At 40.3% G+C, this 22,272-nt stretch overlaps 2 protein-coding genes and 1 long non-coding RNA gene across 3 annotated transcripts; 1 reads left to right on the top strand and 2 right to left on the bottom strand.

Moving 5' to 3' along the window:
• Positions 1–2,395: 2,395 nt before the first annotated feature.
• LOC116614914 lies at positions 2,396–4,464 on the bottom strand. The gene is made up of 2 exons (XR_004294784.2): positions 4,315–4,464; positions 2,396–3,721 (listed from the first exon to the last, which is right to left on the bottom strand). It is a non-coding gene; the product is annotated as an uncharacterized LOC116614914 (long non-coding RNA).
• Positions 4,465–7,064: 2,600 nt separating this feature from the next.
• Positions 7,065–12,363, top strand: LOC116617908 (NLR family CARD domain-containing protein 4). The gene is made up of 4 exons (XM_048719716.1): positions 7,065–7,845; positions 8,099–8,180; positions 8,306–8,349; positions 9,060–12,363. Exons 1-4 carry the CDS (start codon positions 7,065–7,067, stop codon positions 11,834–11,836), a joined length of 3,684 nt encoding a protein of 1,227 aa, XP_048575673.1. The 3' UTR covers positions 11,837–12,363.
• A 689-nt stretch (positions 12,364–13,052) lies between these two features.
• Positions 13,053–22,179, bottom strand: LOC5511716 (enoyl-CoA hydratase, mitochondrial). Its single transcript, XM_032381110.2, has 8 exons — positions 22,044–22,179; positions 21,003–21,203; positions 20,188–20,315; positions 19,016–19,115; positions 18,327–18,431; positions 17,396–17,515; positions 14,641–14,708; positions 13,053–13,342 (listed from the first exon to the last, which is right to left on the bottom strand). Exons 1-8 carry the CDS (start codon positions 22,138–22,140, stop codon positions 13,277–13,279), a joined length of 885 nt encoding a protein of 294 aa, XP_032237001.1. The 5' UTR covers positions 22,141–22,179; the 3' UTR covers positions 13,053–13,276.
• Between the last annotated feature and the right edge of the window lie 93 nt (positions 22,180–22,272).

Genomic DNA, 22,272 nt, shown 5'->3' with positions numbered 1-22,272 from the left:
CTTTCTTCTTCTTCATACTGGGAGGTGTCCATACTGCTGCAGGCTTCTTCCTCTCCGAATCTTTGGGTTCCTCCGCCCACACAAACTGCTTGCATTTTTGGTTGGGTGCCTGCACTGGACACTGAAAATAGACACGCCCCCTGGAGAACTGACCAGCGCTTACCACTGGCTTGCAGATGAGGTTGTGACCCTCGCACACAGGGAAGTCGAAGACTGTGTTCCCCTCAGGGATGTACTCTTTTATACTCTTGGCTTGCTCGATGGTAAAATAGTACCCACAACCAACTTGGTCGTTTTTATAGTCGATGTTGGCGCCACACCTCAACGCTGACCCTACTTGTTTAGCCTCGGCGCCGCAAAAACACTTTACATTCATGGCTGAAAGGTTGCTGCTTAACCTGAAAAAACACCTAGGGCCTTATATCCTTTCCCGCGCTGACGTCACCGTGTTGTCGCGCGCGCGGGAGCCAATCCCGACCCCGCGTGACGTCACACCCCTAACCAGATATCTCCATTCCCATTGGTTAACACCACCTGTGACGTCACACACCTGACCATATATCCACCAATCAGAATCCAGCTTGACCACCCCTCCCCTAGCTGACCAAAACCTGACCAAATATACTAGTGATACTACTCGTGCATTTGCAGTTGAGTTGCCTAATTTTTACATGGACAGGGGCGTAGCCAGGGCGTGCCCCCCCTTTTTAGCAGCCAAAAATACAGTAAATGTATGAGATATCTAAAATACAGGAGAAAATAACTTGGAAGTTTCTTTTGGGCCCTCTCAGACACTTTCATCTGTGGCATACCAGTTGTACGTATGGGGGTCAAACCCTACCGTCCTCCACATCAACACCGAGAAGGGCGCTAACCCAGCGCTTTTCGCTAGCAACGTAATGTGTGAGGCGCTATCCGGCGATGTCGAGTACATGTACGACAGCACAAAACAAGAAACGTACATCGAGATTATCTAACCATATAATATAATGGACAACATGTATGAAGCAAAACCACACGAGAGAGGTCGCCAGATTTACCCAACCATCCCATCCGAGGAAGACAATGGTAAAAGTTTCAGACTACAACAAATCTGTTCTATTAAGAACTCTATTAGCGCAAACCTCGAACACCACCAAAGAGTTAGGAAGAAGTACGCGAAGTCTCGGTCGATTATAAACAAAATAGCTATCGGGTCGGGTTCCCTCTCAGTAGCCCTATCGGCTCGGGCATTTGGGACATGGTTGACTGGGGTTGTGAGTGACGGCATCAGTCTCTAAGAGACTATCGAAAAATGTACAGAAACGCGTGCTGCTAGCTAAATCTAAATTGAGTACAATCGATGACCTTATTAGCAAAGCATTGAACGACAGCCAAATATCCTCAGACGAATTCAATCTCATTATCAAAGAGGCTGAAAAATATAATGAAATGAGAGAGTCGATACGGGAAAAGGTATATAAACGCTCACCTCAGTTGAGAAAAAAAGCGAGGACCATATCAGAGAACAGATTATGGTAGAAATGAGAGACAAACTGAACAAAACTTTAGCATAAGGTTTTATTATGATAAGACCCCATATGGTAAGCATATACATGTCTCTAGAGAAAGATGGTGATCACTTCGTCTCCACACGTTAAATCCGTTTCCATAACCCTTCATAACATTCTCAGTGTTCTGTGACTTATGTATTTTATACACTTTTCCATACCCTGTTTATCATCTTCCAGTTGAAATAATTTGTAGAAAATAAATCTCAATTGGATATACCGTCTTTTAGTAAACAATTTTTTCATAGCCGTCTCAATTTGATTTAATCTCCTGCGTAAACTTTGCTTTGATTGGTACTCTAAACTAAAGTTAATTAATACATGTTCTGGATAGTACTTCCTTTGGTACACCGACTTTCTATACATTCTATACTTATTCGCATGAAAATCAACATACTCGACGGCATAGTCGTATCCATGGTGAACACCACAATTTCGCCCCATGACAGGTAATCCGGAATCCGGAATCCATGAAAAAATGAGATATGGGATCCGGAATCCATGAAAAAATGAGATATGGAATCCGGAATCCATGAAAAAATGAGATATGGAATCCGGAATCCATGAAAAAATGAGATATGGAATCCGGAATCCATGCTGCTGGGATCCGGAATCCACGAGAAAAAACCCACATGGAATCCGGAATCCACACACTAGGATCCGGAATCCAGAACCCTATTGGAGAACCTGTCATGGGGCGAACAATTTCTACACACATTAGCTCCATTGTCATTCACCATATCCTGCCCAACACAACATGCCTCGAACCTCGCCGACTCTCCCTTAGTCACGTACTCCGCTATCCTTAGATCACAAAACGGACAGTCGTAATATCCCTCTTCATCTTATGCCATATGTATCCCTTCATCACATCTCATCTTATATATTATTATATAAGACTTTATCCTTACGCCTATGGGCACAATATGATCATACGATAGTCCCATGACTTTAAAGCCGCATTATCACCAGTTTACTTCCGGTGGATTACATAACAATCTCCGATGATTTTTAATGGAAAAAGTGAAAAATATTTCAGAATATTGAAAGTAGTGTGTCTATTGGAAGTTTCTTTGAGGATGTGATTGATAATTTAGAGCGGATGGCCTGTTAAATATCTCGGATTCTAGTAGATTATTTTGTCTTTTAACGGTTGAGGTTTCTGTCGGACCTCCGGAAGTAAACTGGTGGCAATTCGGCTTTAAGCACATCTAGAACATTCCACTTTGTCAGCGGGAAAATCCCTAAATACAATAGACATGCCCAGACTCACCAGCGGGTTCTCCCCAGATACACTCCTAAGAATAAAAATTCCAAGAATGTCACGCAGCGGCCGTAACCATAGGATTGTATTTGAAACCATCACACACCGTACGAAAAATATATAGTATCCATAAAACTAAAAATAACATGTAGTCTCCATAAAAAAATGTACAGTTTCCATAAAATGAATTCCATCAGCAGTTTCCACACAGTGGATTCCATAGCAGTTTACATACAACGGATCCCATCACGCGAAAATATATAGTATCCATAAAACTAAAAATAACATAGTCTCCATAAAATGAAATAAATGTATAGTTTCCATAAAATGGATTCCATCGGCAGTTTCCATACAGCATGATCCCGTCACACGGCAGTAGTATAGCGGTTGGCTTGGTTCGGGCTCACTTTCACTTTTGTGAAAGTGGTCTCGTACCGCCAACCTCTAAACTACCTTTTCTCACGGACCTCACGGACCCAATTTTTCCAATGGAAAAAGAACGAACTCACTAAATACAAACGATGGAAACATTTGAGGGACCATAAGTTCCTGTACTGCCAAACCAGGATCATCCCTTACGGGGATGTATTGGTGGCTAATAAACCAATGAGAGCATGTGTAGGACCACCATAGCTTTATAATAAAATAGCATACTGCAACTGTGTAATCTGCAATCTTTAAAGACAAATTTGCTATTTTTTAAAATAAATGCAATAAAGAAAATGGTTATTATGTTGAGATAAAAAGTGTAACTTTGTGAGTTTAATACAATATTTATACTGTCACCAATGCCAAAAGTTCTCCTTGTTGCATCCAGGAATAGAAGTGTGACATTGCAATGGTAACCACAGACAGGCTTGATGTGCTCTAGGAGTTGATGTGCTAGACATCTCTGCCCCTCTTTGCTCTGAAACCAATATAAAAATTATGAATTGATACAATTTGTGGACTGAATGGCTACAGTAGTTCAGAGCTATCCCAGGAAAGCAAGGGCCATCAATACTCTTCTCCCAGACCCTGAATGTATCTAATTTGAGTTTACAAGCTGAGTTTGATTTGTCAGGAGCTTCAAGATGTGTAGATTTGCAGGGGGCAGATCCAGGACTTCCAGGGGGGGGGAGAGTTGGGACAGCCAGGAAAAGGTCATCAATACATCAAAATATACAACAGATGAAGAGAGGTAAAGTTGTGGATTTTAGACCGTATAAAATTCGACTAATTCCAGTTCAAGGTAAGTTCCACCACTGTTTTAAGGGGAGGCATAATGGTCAAAATTTCAGAGAAAAATTCAAGAACATGCCGAAGCTCAGATAGCAGAAAAAAATTCTTTTTTACTCCTGATGCGTTCTAAAAACGGCCCAGCTTCAACTGAAAACGATTTTTATAAGTATTTGTTTACAACTGTAGTAGTCTACACTTTATCGATGTGAAAACGTTATTGGCCAATAAAGTAGATGTTTATGGACGTAACAAGAAACTCCCAACAACTCCCTTCCCTACCAACACAGTTTTTCGTGGTCTTTCCTTTGGAAGTTTCCCGAATCGAACAAAAACAACTTCATCCGCCGCCATATTGTATTTGGTTTACCCGCGCCTTTTGGGCAACACCGCTGATGACCTCGTTCCCATATTTATAAATAGCTAGTTACCAGTCCTGCACGTCCTCTTCTCCACACCTTTCGTTCACGGTCGGAATGTTTCATCGTTTGCCTGCAAAAAACATGATTTGCCGCTAAAGGGTTTCGACCGGACCTGCCCGGTAAGCGGAAGCTGGAAGTAAGAAGGTTGTTTTCTTAATTTAGATACTTTAAGCGCAAAAATCGTCGAAAAAAGTCTTTATTAAGTGTTGAAAAAGAACGAAGTGGAGTGGCCGTGTTGTTCCGGTTGTTCGCTTCTGTTGTTCGTCCATGTCGTGTTCGCATTTCTTCCTAAACTCCATTTTCCGCACTGCCTCGTGTTTATCAAATGATAAGGCGTATTTACTGTATCTTTTGTGCCTTGTTTGTGAATCTTGAGCTAGGTTTCGTCCTGTTGTAAAATATGTTTATGATAGCACTTCCGGTTTCGCTTTTGTATCTGTTGACTCACGTACATGGAAAAACGATAAACCTTCGACGATAACATACGGTGTGATACAAACTTACTATCAGCCCATCAATCCATATATTAGGAAACCAAAAAGCCACGGATCAAAACATCTGCACCCAAAAATCCTAAATGTAAACATTCCAGGATGTAAGTTACAAAACTAACTCATAATTCCGTTATTGGAATGTATAACAAAACAAAAAGCATATTACAATTTTAATCAATGCTTACATTGTATAAAAAGGCATATCTACATTATTTTTGACAGTGTGTATCTATTTATAAGTAAAAAAACTTGTTAACGTTTCTTTTTTGTTTTGGGTATCTTCTAGTATGCTCCTAGCCAGGAGGGTTTCAGTAGAACTCAGAAAACTGAGTACCACTGCACCCTAATCTAATATCAAACCCTCCCACTAAACACTCTGATAAGATCTTAATGGCCTTGTAGAATGTTTGAGGGCTGATTCTCATAATCTTTGTGCTGTGTCACAGGTTGGTTGATGAAGTACTAAGATGGAACTTGTTTTCACCTGTTTTCACCATTAACTTAAATCTACCAAGGTAATGTACCGTGAGGCAGTTTAACCAGCCATCAATGATTTAAAAACCCACTCCATTACCATTTTTGTTTTATATAGTTATCATAACTATCAATGATTTGTTGCTGAGAGGTTATACTTCCATCTCATATTGCCATATTCCCCATTGAGTGTCAAGACATTCTGTAAAATGCAGACCGAGCTATGATTTAGCAGCCACAGCTGAAAAGAAAAATATGAATAAGTAATTTGTCAAGGAAGAGTGGAAGCAGCACTAATATACAGGGTTTCTGGAATTACGCGCTTGTGCGAAAAGCATAATTTGGCTTTCTCTACATAAAAGTCATTCAAGTGCACAACTTAGTGTTTATTTGAGGGTGTTCTTTCCTATAATTCTCTGGAAAAAATAGCCAATTCTTTCCTCGAATTAAATAATTTTGACAATATAATTTCAAAGAAACAGAATGACAAGGGTTCTTTGTTAAACCATGGAGACCTAGAACTGAGAATAAAGCACAAAGAAAATAAGCTCTTTTCAACAATATCCAAAATTGTAGTCATAACAAATGGGTGAATTTGTAAAGAAGGCTCAAAGGAAGATGAAAAAGAAGGAATCATTTGTCCTAATATTTCTACTCACGATTATGCTTGATTATGTTTATCCTGACAGTCTACTTTGAAGTGAAAATAATTTGTTGTTTTGTTTTATCTGTAATTTTGTTGTGGATCATGAGAGGGACGTCTTAAATAAAAAAGTAACAAAGGGTAAAAAAATGGAAAGTAAAAAAAGGCAACAAAAGTAAAAAGCAGACTCGTACCCAGTCGTTATTTGCTGTTGCGCGGACATCCACAGGAACCCTGAAGCAAAGACGGAAAAAAATAACGACTGGCAGATTACAGATCCAAGATGGAGGACGAAATCTGCAAGCAAATGTTACGAATTTTCACAAACGAAGAAAGACCTTTCCATACTGCATTTCTTGCTTGTAAAATTCCATGTGCACATGATAACTGCAGAAATAGCCTAAATATTTTCCTGGAGTTCGGAATTCGGCATAAGATCATGTGTGAATAGTGAGTTACTCGCTCTAGAGATCTTCTAGGGAACATAAAAACAGAATGTGCTCGAATTATTCAAGATATTTGTGATGAATTCAACCCAACCAGAACAGTACCAGAGCAGTATGAGTTCAAATAAGTGCCAGAACATTCAGACCATCCAAATTCATTTCATGAAATGATGTATCGTGCTTAACAGTGTCATCCGCAGTCTTGGATTTTACGAAGTAAAATATCGTCTAATTGAACAGGGAACCGCCGAAAAGAAAACTCAATGGTTTACAACAAGTGTGTGTAGGTAGGCCCTTGGACTTCTGCACAAAAATAGTAAAAAACGGTCATAAAAACGCTGCTTGCAAGATATTCGAAAAACTTGCAAGATTTTTCCTGCGTTCTGCCTGACGTAAAGCGGTCTGGGTACGAGACTCCCTAAAAAGCACAACTGTTTCCTCAACGAATACATAAGAGCCTGTAATTTAGCGTGTAATCCTTCCTTTTGGGGCAAATACTAGCAAGGATATTTGTAGCTGAGTATACTGTTTGTATTATTTTTTGTAGAACAATATGGCCTCTGTTTTATCTGGCACTGAAGGCAAAGACAACTTCAGCAGACTCTGTCGTTTGCTGGTCGATGGCGGCACAAAAGCACTGCTCACTGTCTTCAACTCCATCCATCCTCCAAGCTCCCTTGCAAAAAGTCTAAAGAAGAACAAAGCTACCCTGAAGAAACTTTTAAACAAGAAGGTCATCAGACAAGAACAGTGGGATCTCTTGTTTCCCCCTAGCGGTTCACTGCCTGATGCTAAGAATTACGACATCACGCTTCTGTTTTGCCTTCTTCGCAACATATGTAGTCTCAAACCACCATCAACTACTTCAGGTTGGGATGATCTTCCTCCTTTAACAGACACCACAATGGAGGCAAACATGTGCCGACTAAAGTGGCATGGTAACAAAATGTTCGCTCATGTCAAGTCCACAGAATTGAAGGAAGGGGATTTCCTTCAATACTGGTCTGAAATCTCAAAAGCTATAGTCGATCTAGGAGGGGTGACTGAGGGCGAAGTTGACGCCCTAAAGGACGCCCCTCTTGGAGAGGAGTGCAAAAACGTTCTGGAAGACTGGTATTACCATGACCTGGAGCTAGCCAAGGAGGTGTCTGAACTGAGGGTCACCACAGCTAAAGAATTTTCCAAGCTGTCTGCCACAACAGAAAAGATGTCAGAAGACATACAGCACAGTATGTCAAGCACAAGTAAAGAAGTATCCATGCTGTCGGCCACAACAGAAAAGATTGCAGGAGACGTACAGGACATCAAGAGGTCTATACAAGGACAAAGCTCAAGTGAGTTGTATGCTTTGTTAAAAAAATGAGACTACAAGAAATTGCATATCTTTTCCAAAATCCACAGAAAAGTTGTCTCTGAACTTATAATTGAAATCATATAACAGTAAATATATAAAGAAAATGTATTAATTCTTAGTTCAATCAGGCTAAATAGACCTGAAAACACATTTATTATATTTATCTGCTCTACTTATTTTTGGATTGCACAGCAAGATATTTTTTAACATAGAAATTGAATTTTTATTCACAGGTGGACATGTGGCCAACATTAGCAATGTGACCCTTAAGGAATGTGCCACATCTGCTGTTGCGGACAATGCCGCTGTGTCAAAGTAAGTTCAGGATTTATTTTCTTCTTCCCTTTCCACATGTTTTTTTCTTATTTTAGTAAAAAACAAATTTTATAAAACCTTGTTCTTCAATTGCACTATGATTTAATTTTTCTCTTCCCTTCTAGCACTGCCTCAGCCTCAGTGGAGAAGCCACACACCAGACCTAAAGGTAGGAGCTTACATGAAGGGTACTAAGAAGGAATAGGGGTGCAACAGGATAGGGGCAAGGCCAGCCTTGGGATTCTACTGTAGTCACGAGCACACTTAGCCTTCACAACTGATTATGAGAAACGTCTCTAGTGATCACTGACTTCTCAGTAGAATGTGTGTTATGATACAGATAGACACATTATCGTTAGTATAAATTGTAGTTCTGTTTTTTTTTTCTTTTGGGGAAATAAATTTAGCCCATGCAGTAGAGAATAACTGTTTGCTACATTCTGTTGTTGTTGTTTTGCAAAAATAGCGAAACCTAGAAAATAAAATATTGATATCACAAAATTGCAAAATCCTCACTTTAACTCAACCCCATTCCCCCCACTACCACAAAAAAAAAATCATGAAATTTCGAATGCTCTTTTCTGGAAGTATTTTCTGGATGTATTTTTCTCAGAATCACATAATCCATCCAATCCATGAAATAACTTTTTTTTCCAAATCGGGCCTTGTTTGTGTGATAGTGAAGACCAAAAATAATGACTCGCAAATTAATAAACTTGTTTTAAGTTCTCTTGTCAGGGTAATCAGAGAATCAAACAAGTATTTTAATAAATGAATAACACAGCCAACCTGAATGCACCTACTCGGGCACCTACTTACTTTTAATTATAAAATGTAAATCTCAAACAAAATAAAACTATTCTGTTTGGACCTTCCTAGTTATTGAAAACCTGATCAAGTGTCTGCGTGAAAAGTACACAACTGGTGAGAATGCATTGATAGAGCCGCTTGATAACCTCCATGGCAATGACTTTGGTGGTATTAGGTATGACTTCCACCTCAACAAGATGTTCTCAGAGCTGAAACTGGTCAATAGAGACACTTGCTCTGACGTGAAGATGGATGGCCTGTTTGTTGTTGATGGGCAATTGAAGGAAGCATGCAGAGTACTAATAGAGGGGGAATCAGGTGCCGGCAAAACTACTTTGTGTCAAAAGCTTGCCTTTGACTGGGCTAAAGGAGAATTGCCTACATCTGAATCTTTTCCAGAAGTTGAACTGCTGCTCTTTTTGAGATGCAAAGAAATGAAAGATGGGGGAATTGCCAAAGCAATGCAGGAGCAACTCCTGTCATCAGAAACCTCTGATGAGGAGAGAAAGCAGGTGTTTGATTACATGAAGGAGAACCAGTCTAAGATCCTAATGATCTTAGACGGCTACGATGAACTTCCAGTAGAGGCGAGTAACGTAAAAGAGAGATTAGGTGCAGTAATAACTAGGAAAGCTTTTGCCACGAGTAACGTTCTCGTTACAATCAGGTCACAGGAAGCCAGACCAGAACAAATTAGTCAAGGTTACAACTTATACAAGCACTTTGTGGGAGGCAATGTTCTACATCTCAAGGGATTGTGTGATGTACAGGACTACATAAGAAAGCTTTTTCCTCTAGATCAATTTCTTTTTCGAATTAGCTTACAAGGGATTTGCAATTTTGATTTCTCTAATCCCCTAACATTAGCTCTCTACTGTCTTTGCTTTCAAGAACATAGTCAGACTAATGCAAATAAAACTTTCGAAAAGGATATCAGTCTAAGGCAACTTTACGATGAAGTAGTGTACTTACGGACAAGACGATTTTGCGAAAAGGAAAATAGGAGCTTAAACGAGGACGAGATTCGAGCGCTACATTTGGAACTCGGTAAAATTGCTTTTGATTCTCTGAAAGAAAATGCCGTCACTTTCCGCCTTTGCAAACCATCAGAAGACCTGATGAAAATAGGTTTTCTTAGAAAGGAGAAGCCGTCAAGTGCAATACGGCCTGTGTTTTTGTATTCTTTTAACCACAAGTCTTTTCAGGACTATTTCTGTGCTTTGTATTTGGCCAGCAGACTTGCGCAAGGAATCGTTGATCCTGAACTCTTACGTAATGAGACCTTTTTTTATACCGCTACCATGTACGATCTCGCAGTTATGATTGGTGGCAATGCGAGAAAAGCCATAGAAGCACTCGCGCCGTTGGTACCAGAAATGTCATCGCTGGGGGTACCCATTTGTGATTGGCATGAGCATTGTTTACCGTTCTCTCTGCTTTGTGATTGTTTAGCAGAATGCGAAGATATCGAAAGTAGTTGGCTACAAGAGGTATATCAGCGTTTGCCGTGCAGAGTTGCTGCTGATGTCGATCATTCTAGCACTTTAATTGGATTGTCACATTTGTTGTCACGCGATTCGTCTGAAATATTGAGCCCGCAAACTGACCGTAGCGCCAGTGGTGCGCCTCCCCTCAGTCACCTCACTATTTTGATTGACAAAGAGGGCACCACAATTCCTCAGCAGCTCGTCGATGCGATGGCTTCCTCCTCGTCTTTACTAACCCTGAACCTCGTTATTAGAAAGTCTTCTGAAAACACCGAAAGCTCGATAGACGACCTCCTGTCACGTAACTCATCAATCCGGTCTTTTCTTTTCGGTTCAAGTGATAAATACACGACATGGGTTAGATTGGTCAAGTCTTTGAAAGACAATTCTACCCTATCGACATTTCACATTCATTCTCCAAGTATAGATGACAATTGTGCCATTGCATTGGCCGAGGTATTATCTGGCAATACTACTCTTACCGATATTTACATTGGGGGAGAAATTTTGGGAGATGCTGGCGTTCAGTATATTGCAGAAGCATTGAAGTTCAATACTACAATACGAACACTCGCGATAAATCCTGGTCGCGTGACGCCTGATGCCGGACAGGCTTTCGGTGAAATGTTGAGGCACAACAATACTATCACGAGACTGACATCGATTCATAGTCATGGTAATATTGTCGATCTAGGTGCGCAACGTATTTCTGATGGCCTTGCTCTCAACACAAAAGTGACCGAACTTACATTAGTTAACGCAGGGATTGGCCCCTCTGGCACTCGAGCATTAGCGAAAGCCATACAAAATGTGACACTTTTAGATATGAGTGCTAACCCAATAGGACTAGAAGGACTAAATGCTATTGCAAACATACTTCAGGACAACAGTTGCAGGCTGAAGTCTCTGATACTTGATGGCTGTTGTATAAATATGGACGGTGCAAGATCAATTTCTAAAGCGTTATCGAAAAATACTTCTCTCGAGAAACTATCTTTAGCATGTAACAACATAGGTGACGAAGGTATGTGTGCACTTGCAAAGTATGTGACTAAGACTAAATCTTTACAGGCTCTTGACATCTCATATAATCACATCAGTGATGTCGGTAAGAAGGCCATTATTGACGCTTGCTCAGAAAGTGAGTCACTGCAGCATCTGTTTCACGAGAGTGATCCCATTCTAAACAGTTGCTCCAAGCCGCACTCGCTCTCTATTTGCATTCGTGATAAACTTTTTCGTCAGAAAACTACGGAGAAATTGGGATTTCCTGTTCATAACCCGTACAAAAGATATCACCGAGGTGTGGAATGCAAGGTTGGTGTATTTAGCCTTGCAGTTACGTTGGAAATAGGATAATTGTAATAAACGCCGTTTCTAAGATAGGGCGCGTGATTAGATTAACATATTTAGAGATAAACAACTAGTCCTATATAGCTTATGTTTTTTAGGCTCAGCATTATACTGATGAACACAACGAAGCTTTCGTTAATCCTAAGGTGTAGCTCTCAGTTTTTCGTGCGTTTTGATACGCGACGTCATAGCGTGACATGACAGCGTGACAGGAAAGTACAAGTATGTTGTTGTTGTTCGTGACACGCTGTGACGTTTCTCTCCAAATAATGATAGTACATGCTCGAAATCCGTTTCTCCACCAATCACATGTCTTGTATACAGCGGTCTCTCCACCAATCACGTGTCTTGTATACAAGCGGTCTCTCCACCAATCACGTGTCTTGTATACAATGGTCTGTACTCAATATGATTTTGAGCTTTGCAGAGCGCCTGTTCTATATCAACAAATTAGTTATTCATTGTAAACATTTTCTTATTGATTATTCAAAGTCCTTGTAGTAAAGGACCTCAATAAAAACGCTGTATATCAACGTCTTACCTTTGTCTGTGTCTCCTTTTATTTTCCATGACAACAAGAATCATTTTACAGTCTCTCGTATCTGTCGCAGAAGTATTAATTGAAATCACTCTTCGTTAAGCCAATTCGCTTCTCCTCTGTTCAAATCTGTAATCTACAAATGGTTAAAAAAAACTGTTATATTACGAAAGCAAGGATAGCTTTACGGCTGAAGGCGTATTCCTACCTCAACATCATCCCTACCCCAAGAATACTATATTTTATAGTGGGGAAGAGAAAAACGCGCCGCTGGGGTTCGGGTTACTCATATACCAGGCGGCGGCGGTTACAAAGCGCGTGCGTCGTTTGAAAGGTCGTAAGCGCAGTGAGCTTGCTAGGGGAGCGAAACCAAGGCAAATACAGCCAGTAGAGGTAGGGATGCGTGTTTTAACAAGCATTAGACATCACTTCAGATAAAAGTTATCCTATAGCCCGTGATAAGAGTGGAGAGATACTTCTACAGTAGTACTCTATGACGGCAGTTAGTTTAAATGGTGCATTCTATGCCCGGGGAGGGGGGGGGGATCTACAGGGTAAAAGTGTTGGAGATGCTCGTCGGGATATTCGACCCTAAAAAACACCTCAGAAGCCCTAAAAAATACAATTTCGAAATTTTCTTGCCAAACACCGTTGTATTTTCATTTGTAAACAATAACAAAGGAGTGGTTGATCGACATTCTTTAATAGCATCATTGCACACCCTGACCATGTTCACACCCAGTAGAGATCCCACACTTGCACTGAATGGATTTAGCCAGAGCACCACTGCGCAGAGCCATTTGATGAACTAATGACACTGAGTCTGTGGCTGACGGATAAATCCACTGCCGAAGAGCTTAGACTTTCTATTTAGTAAGACACAAAGCTATTGGACCAATGCTTCTCTTCTAGTTGTCTTTAAATTCCGGCTTCCTTTTCTCGATGAAAGCTGTCATTCCTTCTTTTCGATCATCCTAAAAAAAAAAAATAGTGAGTGAGTGAGTGAGTGAGTGAGTGAGTGAGTGAGTGAGTGAGTGAGTGAGTGAGTGAGTGAGTGAGTGAGTGAGTGATTGAGTGAGTGAGTGAGTGAGTGAGTGAGTGAGTGAGTGAGTGAGTGAGTGAGTGAGTGAGTGAGTGAGTGAGTGAGTGAGTGAGTGAGTGAGTGAGTGAGTGAGTGAGTGAGTGAGTGAGTGAGTGAGTGAGTGAGTGAGTGAGTGAGTGAGTGAGTGAGTGAGTGAGTGAGTGAGTGAGTGAGTGAGTGAGTGAGTGAGTGAGTGAGTGAGTGAGTGAGTGAGTGAGTGAGTGAGTGAGTGAGTGAGTGAGTGAGTGAGTGAGTGAGTGAGTGAGTGAGTGAGTGAGTGAGTGAGTGAGTGAGTGAGTGAGTGAGTGAGTGAGTGAGTGAGTGAGTGAGTGAGTGAGTGAGTGAGTGAGTGAGTGAGTGAGTGAGTGAGTGAGTGAGTGAGTGAGTGAGTGAGTGAGTGAGTGAGTGAGTGAGTGAGTGAGTGAGTGAGTGAGTGAGTGAGTGAGTGAGTGAGTGAGTGAGTGAGTGAGTGAGTGAGTGAGTGAGTGAGTGAGTGAGTGAGTGAGTGAGTGAGTGAGTGAGTGAGTGTGAGTGAGTGAGTGTGAGTGAGTGAGTGAGTGTGAGTGTGAGTGAGTGATCCCGCTATTTTCATAAGTGACAATGCCGCGAATCTCTGGAATGTGCTGGTTACATAACCCCAGACTGTGATAGATGTTTATTCAATAAAGTGTGGATTCACTTGCCTAATATCTTGTCATTTAAAAAAGCGCTAGCCGTGATTCAACCACATTCGCAAGAGATACGCAAATCGGTAGGTCGTAAAATTATTTTCGGGAGAGTGTACCCTGGTTGGTTTCTCGCTAATTGTGGTGTTATAGGATACAACAAGGGGTGATATCCCAAGCCCAGCCTTTTTCCCATAACTTACATCGGGAGACAATGAGTGGCTTTGTCATTAATGCGAAAACGGTTTTACTATTTATTCCCTGAGCCGTTCGCACCAGTAAACTTCCAACCAGTGAATCAATAAACACTTTGCCCTGATTTCACTGGATGTGACATCACAACACCCCATGTGACATAATTTTAAAGCACCGCACATCGAGCAATCATTCTTGAAATTTTCAAGGTTATCTTCTAGTTTCTAATAAATATCACTTTTCATCTGTATCTACTAACTATTAAATAAGTGAATTCACACCTGAAGAAGTAAAAGCTTCAAGACTTCAACAGGGCGTTGACTGTACTTACAAGAGCAAATGTGGTATGGAACATCCTCTTTTCCACCTTCAGCCCCTCCTCTAGAGTCATCTCATACGCTGAAATCAATACCATGGTGCATTAAAAAACAATAGATGAAAGTATAACATACATGATATAACACAATATTAAAAGCAACATGTAGTATACTTTATACTCCTATACTCTTTGATAATCCCCACAGAAAGCTTGACACTTGCCATAGTTGAGGCATTCCTAGGTAATTCCTACAGAAAGCTTTTGACACATACCATAGTTGAGGCATTCCTTGGTAATCCCCACAGAAAGCTTTTGACACATACCAAAGCTGAGGCATTCCTTGGTAATCTCCACAGAAAGCTTTTGACACTTACCAAAGCTGAGGCATTCCTAGGTAATCCCCACAGAAAGCTTTTGACACATACCATAGTTGAGGCATTCCTAGGTAATTCCTACAGAAAGCTTGAAACTTACCATAGTTGAGGTATTCCTAGGTAATTCCTACAGAAAGCTTTTGACACTTACCAAAGCTGAGGCATTCCTTGGTAATTCCCACAGAAAGCTTTTGAAACTTACCATAGCTGAGGCATTCCTTGGTAATTCCCACAGAAAGCTTGACACTTGCCATAGTTGAGGCATTCCTAGGTAATCCCCACAGAAAGCTTTTGACACTTACCAAAGCTGAGGCATTCCTAGGTAATTCCTACAGAAAGCTTTTGACACATACCATACTTGAGGCATTCCTTGGTAATCCCCACAGAAAGCTTTTGACACTTACCAAAGCTGAGGCATTCCTTGGTAATCCCCACAGAAAGCTTTTGACACTTACCAAAGCTGAGGCATTCCTTGGTAATCCCCACAGAAAGCTTTTAACACTTACCATAGCTGAGGCATTCCTTGGTAACCTCCACAGGAAGCTTTTGACACATACCAAAGCTGAGGCATTCCTAGGTAAACCCCACAGAAAGCTTTTGACACTTACCATAGCTGAGGCATTCCTTGGTAATCCCCACAGAAAGCTTTTGACACTTACCATAGTTGAGGTATTCCTTGGTAACCTCCACAGGAAGCTTTTGACACTTACCATAGTTGAGGTATTCCTTGGTAATCCCCACAGAAAGCTTTTGACACTTACCATAGTTGAGGTATTCCTTGGTAACCTCCACAGAAAGCTTTTGACACTTACCATAGCTGAGGCATTCCTTGGTAATCCCCACAGAAAGCTTTTGACACTTACCATAGTTGAGGTATTCCTTGGTAATCCCCACAGAAAGCTTTTGACACTTACCATAGTTGAGGTATTCCTTGGTAACCTCCACAGGAAGCTTTTGACACTTATCATAGCTGAGGCATTCCTTGGTAATCCCCACAGAAAGCTTTTGACACTTACCATAGCTGAGGCATTCCTTGGTAATCCCCACAGAAAGCTTTTGACACTTACCATAGCTGAGGCATTCCTTGGTAATTCCCACAGAAAGCGTTTGACACTTACCAAAGCTGAGGCATTCCTTGGTAACCTCCACAGGAAGCTTTTGACACATACCATAGTTGAGGCATTCCTAGGTAATCTCCACAGAAAGCTTTTGACACTTACCATAGCTGAGGCATTCCTTGGTAATCCTCACAGAAAGCTTTTGACACTTACCATAGCTGAGGCATTCCTTGGTAATCCCCACAGAAAGCTTTTGACACTTACCATAGTTGAGGCATTCCTTGGTAATCCCCACAGAAAGCTTTTGACACTTACCAAAGCTGAGGCATTCCTTGGTAATCCCCACAGAAAGCTTTTGACACATACCATACTTGAGGCATTCCTTGGTAATCCCCACAGAAAGCTTTTGACACTTACCATAGCTGAGGCATTCCTTGGTAATCCCCACAGAAAGCTTTTGACACTTACCATAGTTGAGGCATTCCTAGGTAATCTCCACAGAAAGCTTTTGACACTTACCATAGCTGAGGCATTCCTTGGTAATCCCCACAGAAAGCTTTTGACACTTACCATAGCTGAGGCATTCCTTGGTAATCCCCACAGAAAGCTTTTGACACTTACCATAGTTGAGGCATTCCTTGGTAATCCCCACAGAAAGCTTTTGACACTTACCATAGTTGAGGCATTCCTAGGTAATCCCCACAGAAAGCTTTTGACACTTACCATAGTTGAGGCATTCCTTGGTAATCCCCACAGAAAGCTTTTGACACTTACCATAGTTGAGGCATTCCTAGGTAATCCCCACAGAAAGCGTTTGACACTTACCATACTTGAGGCATTCCTAGGTAATTCCCACAGAAAGCTTTTGACACATACCATAGTTGAGGCATTCCTTGGTAATCACCACAGAAAGCTTTTGACACTTACCAAAGCTGAGGCATTCCTTGGTAATCTCCACAGAAAGCTTTTGACACATACCATAGTTGAGGCATTCCTAGGTAATCACCACAGAAAGCTTTTGACACTTACCAAAGCTGAGGCATTAATTGGTAATCTCCACAGAAAGCTTTTGACACTTACCATAGTTGAGGCATTCCTTGTTAATCCCCACAGAAAGCTTTTGACACATACCAAAGCTGAGGCATTCCTTGGTAATCTCCACAGAAAGCTTTTGACACTTACCAAAGCTGAGGCATTCCTTGGTAATCCCCACAGAAAGCTTTTGACACTTACCAAAGCTGAGGCATTCCTTGGTAATCTCCACAGAAAGCTTTTGACACTTACCAAAGTTGAGGCATTCCTTGGTAATTCCCACAGAAAGCTTTTGACACTTACCATAGTTGAGGCACTCCTTGGCAATCCCCACAGAAAGTTTGGAGAGACCTGCTATCTTCTCTGCAGTCTTGATAGCATTGGGAACCAAGTCGTCAGCTGGGAAGACCTTGCTTACCAGACCTAAAAATGGAAATAATGAAAATAAATATTATATTAATAATGATAAATAATTTATTAATTTATTAATCAATAATTATTCACTCTAAATACACTCTTTTTCATATAAGAACCTTTCATTTAATCTGATTACATCAGATTCTAAGAACATGCCATGAACATTACTAACTATTGTTTTGTTCATGAGATGCATTCTCAAATGCAGAATCAATTGTGTTCATAACAACCATAAAAATTAGCTATTGTATTTTGTAGTTCTCTTCCAATAATTGTGTATTATTTTTATTTGTTATTATTTTTATTTTTAATTGTGTATTATTTTTATGTTTATCATTTAATAAAATCAGTTTTAATTAGCTGGGGGTTTGATCAACTTCAACATAATGAAAGGTATTTAGTAATTTTTAATCATTGTCAACATTAATGGACTGGTCAATAAATAAAACTTAGCTGCCCCTACTTTGTCAAGCTTTGCAACATGATTTTCACTAGAGTGATAAGAGAAACTTTTTAAAACTAAGACTATATATAAGAAAACACATTATTTTTATAATGATGTGTGCCTTCAGGAAAGCCAGCTAACTGAGTTACACAAAGCATCCATTATCATTATCTTATTGAAGTAAGATACTGAGATCCTTTTAATAAAACACTGTTACTCAATAATTTGAATTTGAGGATGGTTATTTTGAAAATTTGTTACAAAATTATCTGATGTATTTTCAAATGCAAATGATAACAAAGGAAAGGCTGGTTGCTATTCTTTAAAGTGTTCGTAACAGCCAAGGTTGATCTGAAAGTTATTAGAGTGTACCTGCTTTGAGGGCGTGGTCAGCATTGATGGGATCACCCGTCAGCACCATTTCCATGGCTAAGGACTTGCCGACTGCACGGGTCAACCTTTGAGTGCCGCCAGCACCTTGTAACCACAACAATAACAATAACAGGGAAGAGTTCTCAAAGGTTAAGAGGAATACAATAAGAGATATAGGGAGTTAAAGAAAGCAATTAGCAATTATTTGCACATAACTAGGGTTGTTTGCCATGAATCTTTTAGAATATATAGCTTAGGTAGATAGAAAAAGGATGTGGTTGGCTTAATGGCTTGCAAATAATTTCTGTAAAGAAGGCAAACATTTTAAGATTGGTTACAATTTTTCTTGAGTTAAGAAACTAAGAAATGCAGAGGTTATGAGAGTGGTCCTTTTACCAATCTCCATATACACCTATTTCCAAAAACCTTGTAAGGGCAAATGGCAAATTATTGCGACTGACAAATGGCAGTTCTACAACCGAAAGGACCCATGGGTCCCAAAATATTCATCCCAGATTCAGGATGGAAATTAAACATACAACTATCCATTTCTGATATTGCTTTAGTTTACCACTTTCATTTTTACAAGTAATTACTACCCATAAGCACTTACGGTCGTAGACCTGCCAATAAGCTATTGCCATTCGACGTATGCACTGACAACCTTTTTTGAAATAGGTGTATCCTACCTGGAATGGTACCAATAAGAATTTCTGGCTGACCAAACTTTGCCTTGTCACTAGCATAGATGATATCACACATCATTGCTAATTCACAGCCTCCTCCAAGCTGAAATAACACAGATGGTGTTGACATTCAGCATTCAAGGTAGTTATTACGGATTTATATTAGCATTATGGTTTTCAAGGAAAAGTAATAGTGTTGAAATACAGAGTTTCTTCAAATAACCTGGCAAATTATATATTTTTTTCTATTTTAATGTTTTTCTTATAGTGAGATAAAATTACCAATAACATTTGATTAAAATCTCCAAGCAACAACATTACCCATGGATGCTGGTACACCCGGCATCGCTCCAGTTGATAACATATAAATTATGTTATACATATATATTATATACATGTACATAATATTTTTTGTTTGCTACTTAGCAGAAGCATTGCATGTTGACAGAGTGAGTCTTAGGAAATAGTATAATTTTTTATGCTCTTCCAATAAAAAACTTTTTGGTAGTTAGTATTGGGTGTACACACCCCCTGCACCCTCCCCTACCTATCTCCCCCTAGCTAAGCCTACTTTGAGCTGCTCCCCTTAGCTACACCCACCCCTAGTTGCTCCCCCTAGCTGCACTTACCCCTACCTTTGCCTCCAACTGCCCTACCCTAAGCTGCCCCACCTAGCTGTGACTACCTCTAGCTACCTCTAGCCCCCTTAGCTGTTGCTAACCCTACCTATTCCCCCAATTGCCCTACCCCTAGCTGCTCCCCCTACCTGTGCCTACCCCTAGCTGCTCCCCCTACCTGTGCCTACCCCTAGCTGCTCTCCCTGGCTGTGCCTCCTCCTAGCTGCCCCTACCCCTAGCTCTGCCTACACCCAGCTGCTCCCAGTTGCTGAACCTACCCCTAGCTACGCCTACCCCTAATTGACCCCCCTAGCTAAACCTATCCCAAGTTGCACCCCATAGCTGAACCTCCCCCCAGCTGCTCCCCAAAGCTGAACCTCCCCTTAGCTACGCCTACCCCTAGCTGCTCCCGATAGCTGAACCTCCTCCTAGTTGCTCCCCCTAACTACACCTACCCCTAGCTGCCCCCCCTAGCTACTGTATGCCTACCCCTAAAAACACACCTGGTATTGGCACTGATTGCATGAGGCGTTTGAGTTGTGTATGTGTGTTACTCACAGCAAAACCATTGACAGCAGCAATGACAGGTTTGGTGCACTTGGAAACCCTTGTCCAATGTCCCAGGAAGTCACCAGACAAGCACTTTTGGTATGTTAAGGGCTGCATCTCCTTGATATCAGCACCAGCTGATATCACAAACAACACATCAATCAAAGAATTTGTAGACTGTTCATGTGCTCTTTATAAAAATTAGAAGTTCACCTAATTCACAATGCTGATCAAACCACCATTTTGATGCTCCCGCATAATATCAACTACCTTAATATTCTTCTTTATTTTCGTATGTCTTAAATTTTATCCGTACATTTTGTGAGTCTTTAATTTCGCGATCGCAGAGAGATATTGTGTTTGCAGACGATTTAATTTGGCAAATTTGAAGTTGATGTGAAATGAACGATACACCTGGAATAGCTCGATAATAGAAAAACACAAATATGTGATTTTTCATTTAAATTTTGCGAGATCAAAGTTCGCTGTCTTTATTTTTTCGCGAGTATTTAAATTCTCAAATTTTTTTAATCAAGAAAATTGCACATTTAAATACAGGCAGAATAAGATAACTTTATGCATCCATTTCCATGGCTTATTTTGGCGCACAGCTGAGATACTATATTTGTAGTCAAATTATCATCAATAAAGTATGCATAAAACTTTATTCTTGAAAGGCATTCTTGAGGTTCTCCTCATTGATTCGAGTAAGTTTTTTTCCCAAATATCCCATTTTCTAATAGTCAAATGGGAACAAGAACAAATCGGTGGTCATCCAACATTTTTTTAAATAAACCCATAACCGCTGTAAAGATGATTCTCACCTGCAAAGGCTCTCCCACATCCAGTCAACACAATACACCCTACATTCTTATCAGCTTCAAAGGCATCCAAGGCATCGCTCAGCTCATACATGAGGTCATTGCATAGGGCGTTCAAAGCTTTGGGCCGATTGAGTTGTATGAAGCCAACATTGTTACTCTCCCCTTTGGTTTCTGTCAGGATGTGCTCATATGACTTTTTAGCTGAAAAAAAAAAAATCAGATATTAAAAAAAAAATACTCACCAGAGATATATGTTTGCTGCTGCTGAGGATAAGTACGCTCATGAAACCAGCATAATCAATAGCTAAAAACAATACCGATTTATACACAATTCATAACCCATTTAGATCATAAGATTGATTCTGAATTTCTTGAGGTCACAGAGAGTGCTAAAATATCAGTCAATAACTATTGTGAATGAAAGGGGTGTAGAATAACACAATTGTTTGATGCTTTTTCTCTTTGGCAGTGGGCTGGCAGCCATTTCCTCAAATAAACAATTAATTGTCCTTAAGGGTGGGGGTGGGGGGGGGGTGGTTGGACCCACCCCCCATACACCATTCAAGCTATTTTGTTGTTGTTTTGTTTTTATTTGGTTTTAAGTTCTTGATATCCTTCGCATCCTCGGCTCCATCCCACCAAATTCAGCCTAGGCCTACTTGTGTGTTTTTATTACAGATATATTCGGTGAACATATTACAATATTCGATACACAAACATTTCGTCTGGTTTGCCCGTGATATCTTAATGCTGTTTACTACATATTTAAAGTAAATGATCTGCTTATACTTTTTTTACTTTTTATATAATAGTATATTTTTTGTACTGTGACAGGGAACACTCTAGGTATCCATAAGGTTTTTAGAGTATGGACTTCCTGCTCATAGATTAAGAAATTGTTAGAGATACTTCTGAGAGATGAGAGGAAAAAACTTTGAACTCTACTTCAATTTACACTTTAACTTGTCAATAAAGTGTAGACTGAGAATTAGAGCTGAAAAAACTTCATTGATAGTAGTTTTTATCTTCTAGATATTTTACCTGAACAGAAAGCCCTAGTATATCGCAGACTTGAGGCCGAACCCGCTTGAAGATTGAAAAATCCACGTGCAAGATGGAAAAGCCTCTTGGACGCCATGTTGGATTTGAAATATGCACTGTGGGGGAAGGGGTGGGGTGCTATGTTGCTATTTAAAACTGTTTTTCATTTTGTAAAGCGATTGTACCTTTGTGTATTCTAAAGGATTTTCTGGGGTAGAAGATGATGTTC

Source organism: Nematostella vectensis, chromosome 12 (assembly GCF_932526225.1).
Source record: "Nematostella vectensis chromosome 12, jaNemVect1.1, whole genome shotgun sequence".
Lineage (NCBI taxonomy): Eukaryota > Metazoa > Cnidaria > Anthozoa > Actiniaria > Edwardsiidae > Nematostella > Nematostella vectensis.
The sequence above is the reverse complement of the archived record's forward strand: the minus strand, read 5'-3'. Positions and strand labels throughout refer to the sequence as shown.

What these genes read in the sequence shown, in the direction of transcription:
- LOC5511716 (XM_032381110.2), bottom strand. Translation starts at nt 22,140, where the DNA reads ATGGCGTCCAAGAGGCTTTTCCATCTTGCACGTGGATTTTTCAATCTT. An exon ending in TACTAGGGCTTTCTGTTCAG is followed by an intron (nt 21,204 to 22,043) that starts GTAAAATATCTA and finishes TTTTTTTTTCAG; the next exon opens with CTAAAAAGTCATATGAGCAC. An exon ending in CTGCTGTCAATGGTTTTGCT is followed by an intron (nt 19,116 to 20,187) that starts GTGAGTAACACA and finishes GTGTTATTTCAG; the next exon opens with CTTGGAGGAGGCTGTGAATT.
- LOC116617908 (XM_048719716.1), top strand. Translation starts at nt 7,065, where the DNA reads ATGGCCTCTGTTTTATCTGGCACTGAAGGCAAAGACAACTTCAGCAGA. An exon ending in TATACAAGGACAAAGCTCAA is followed by an intron (nt 7,846 to 8,098) that starts GTGAGTTGTATG and finishes TTTTATTCACAG; the next exon opens with GTGGACATGTGGCCAACATT. An exon ending in GCCACACACCAGACCTAAAG is followed by an intron (nt 8,350 to 9,059) that starts GTAGGAGCTTAC and finishes GGACCTTCCTAG; the next exon opens with TTATTGAAAACCTGATCAAG.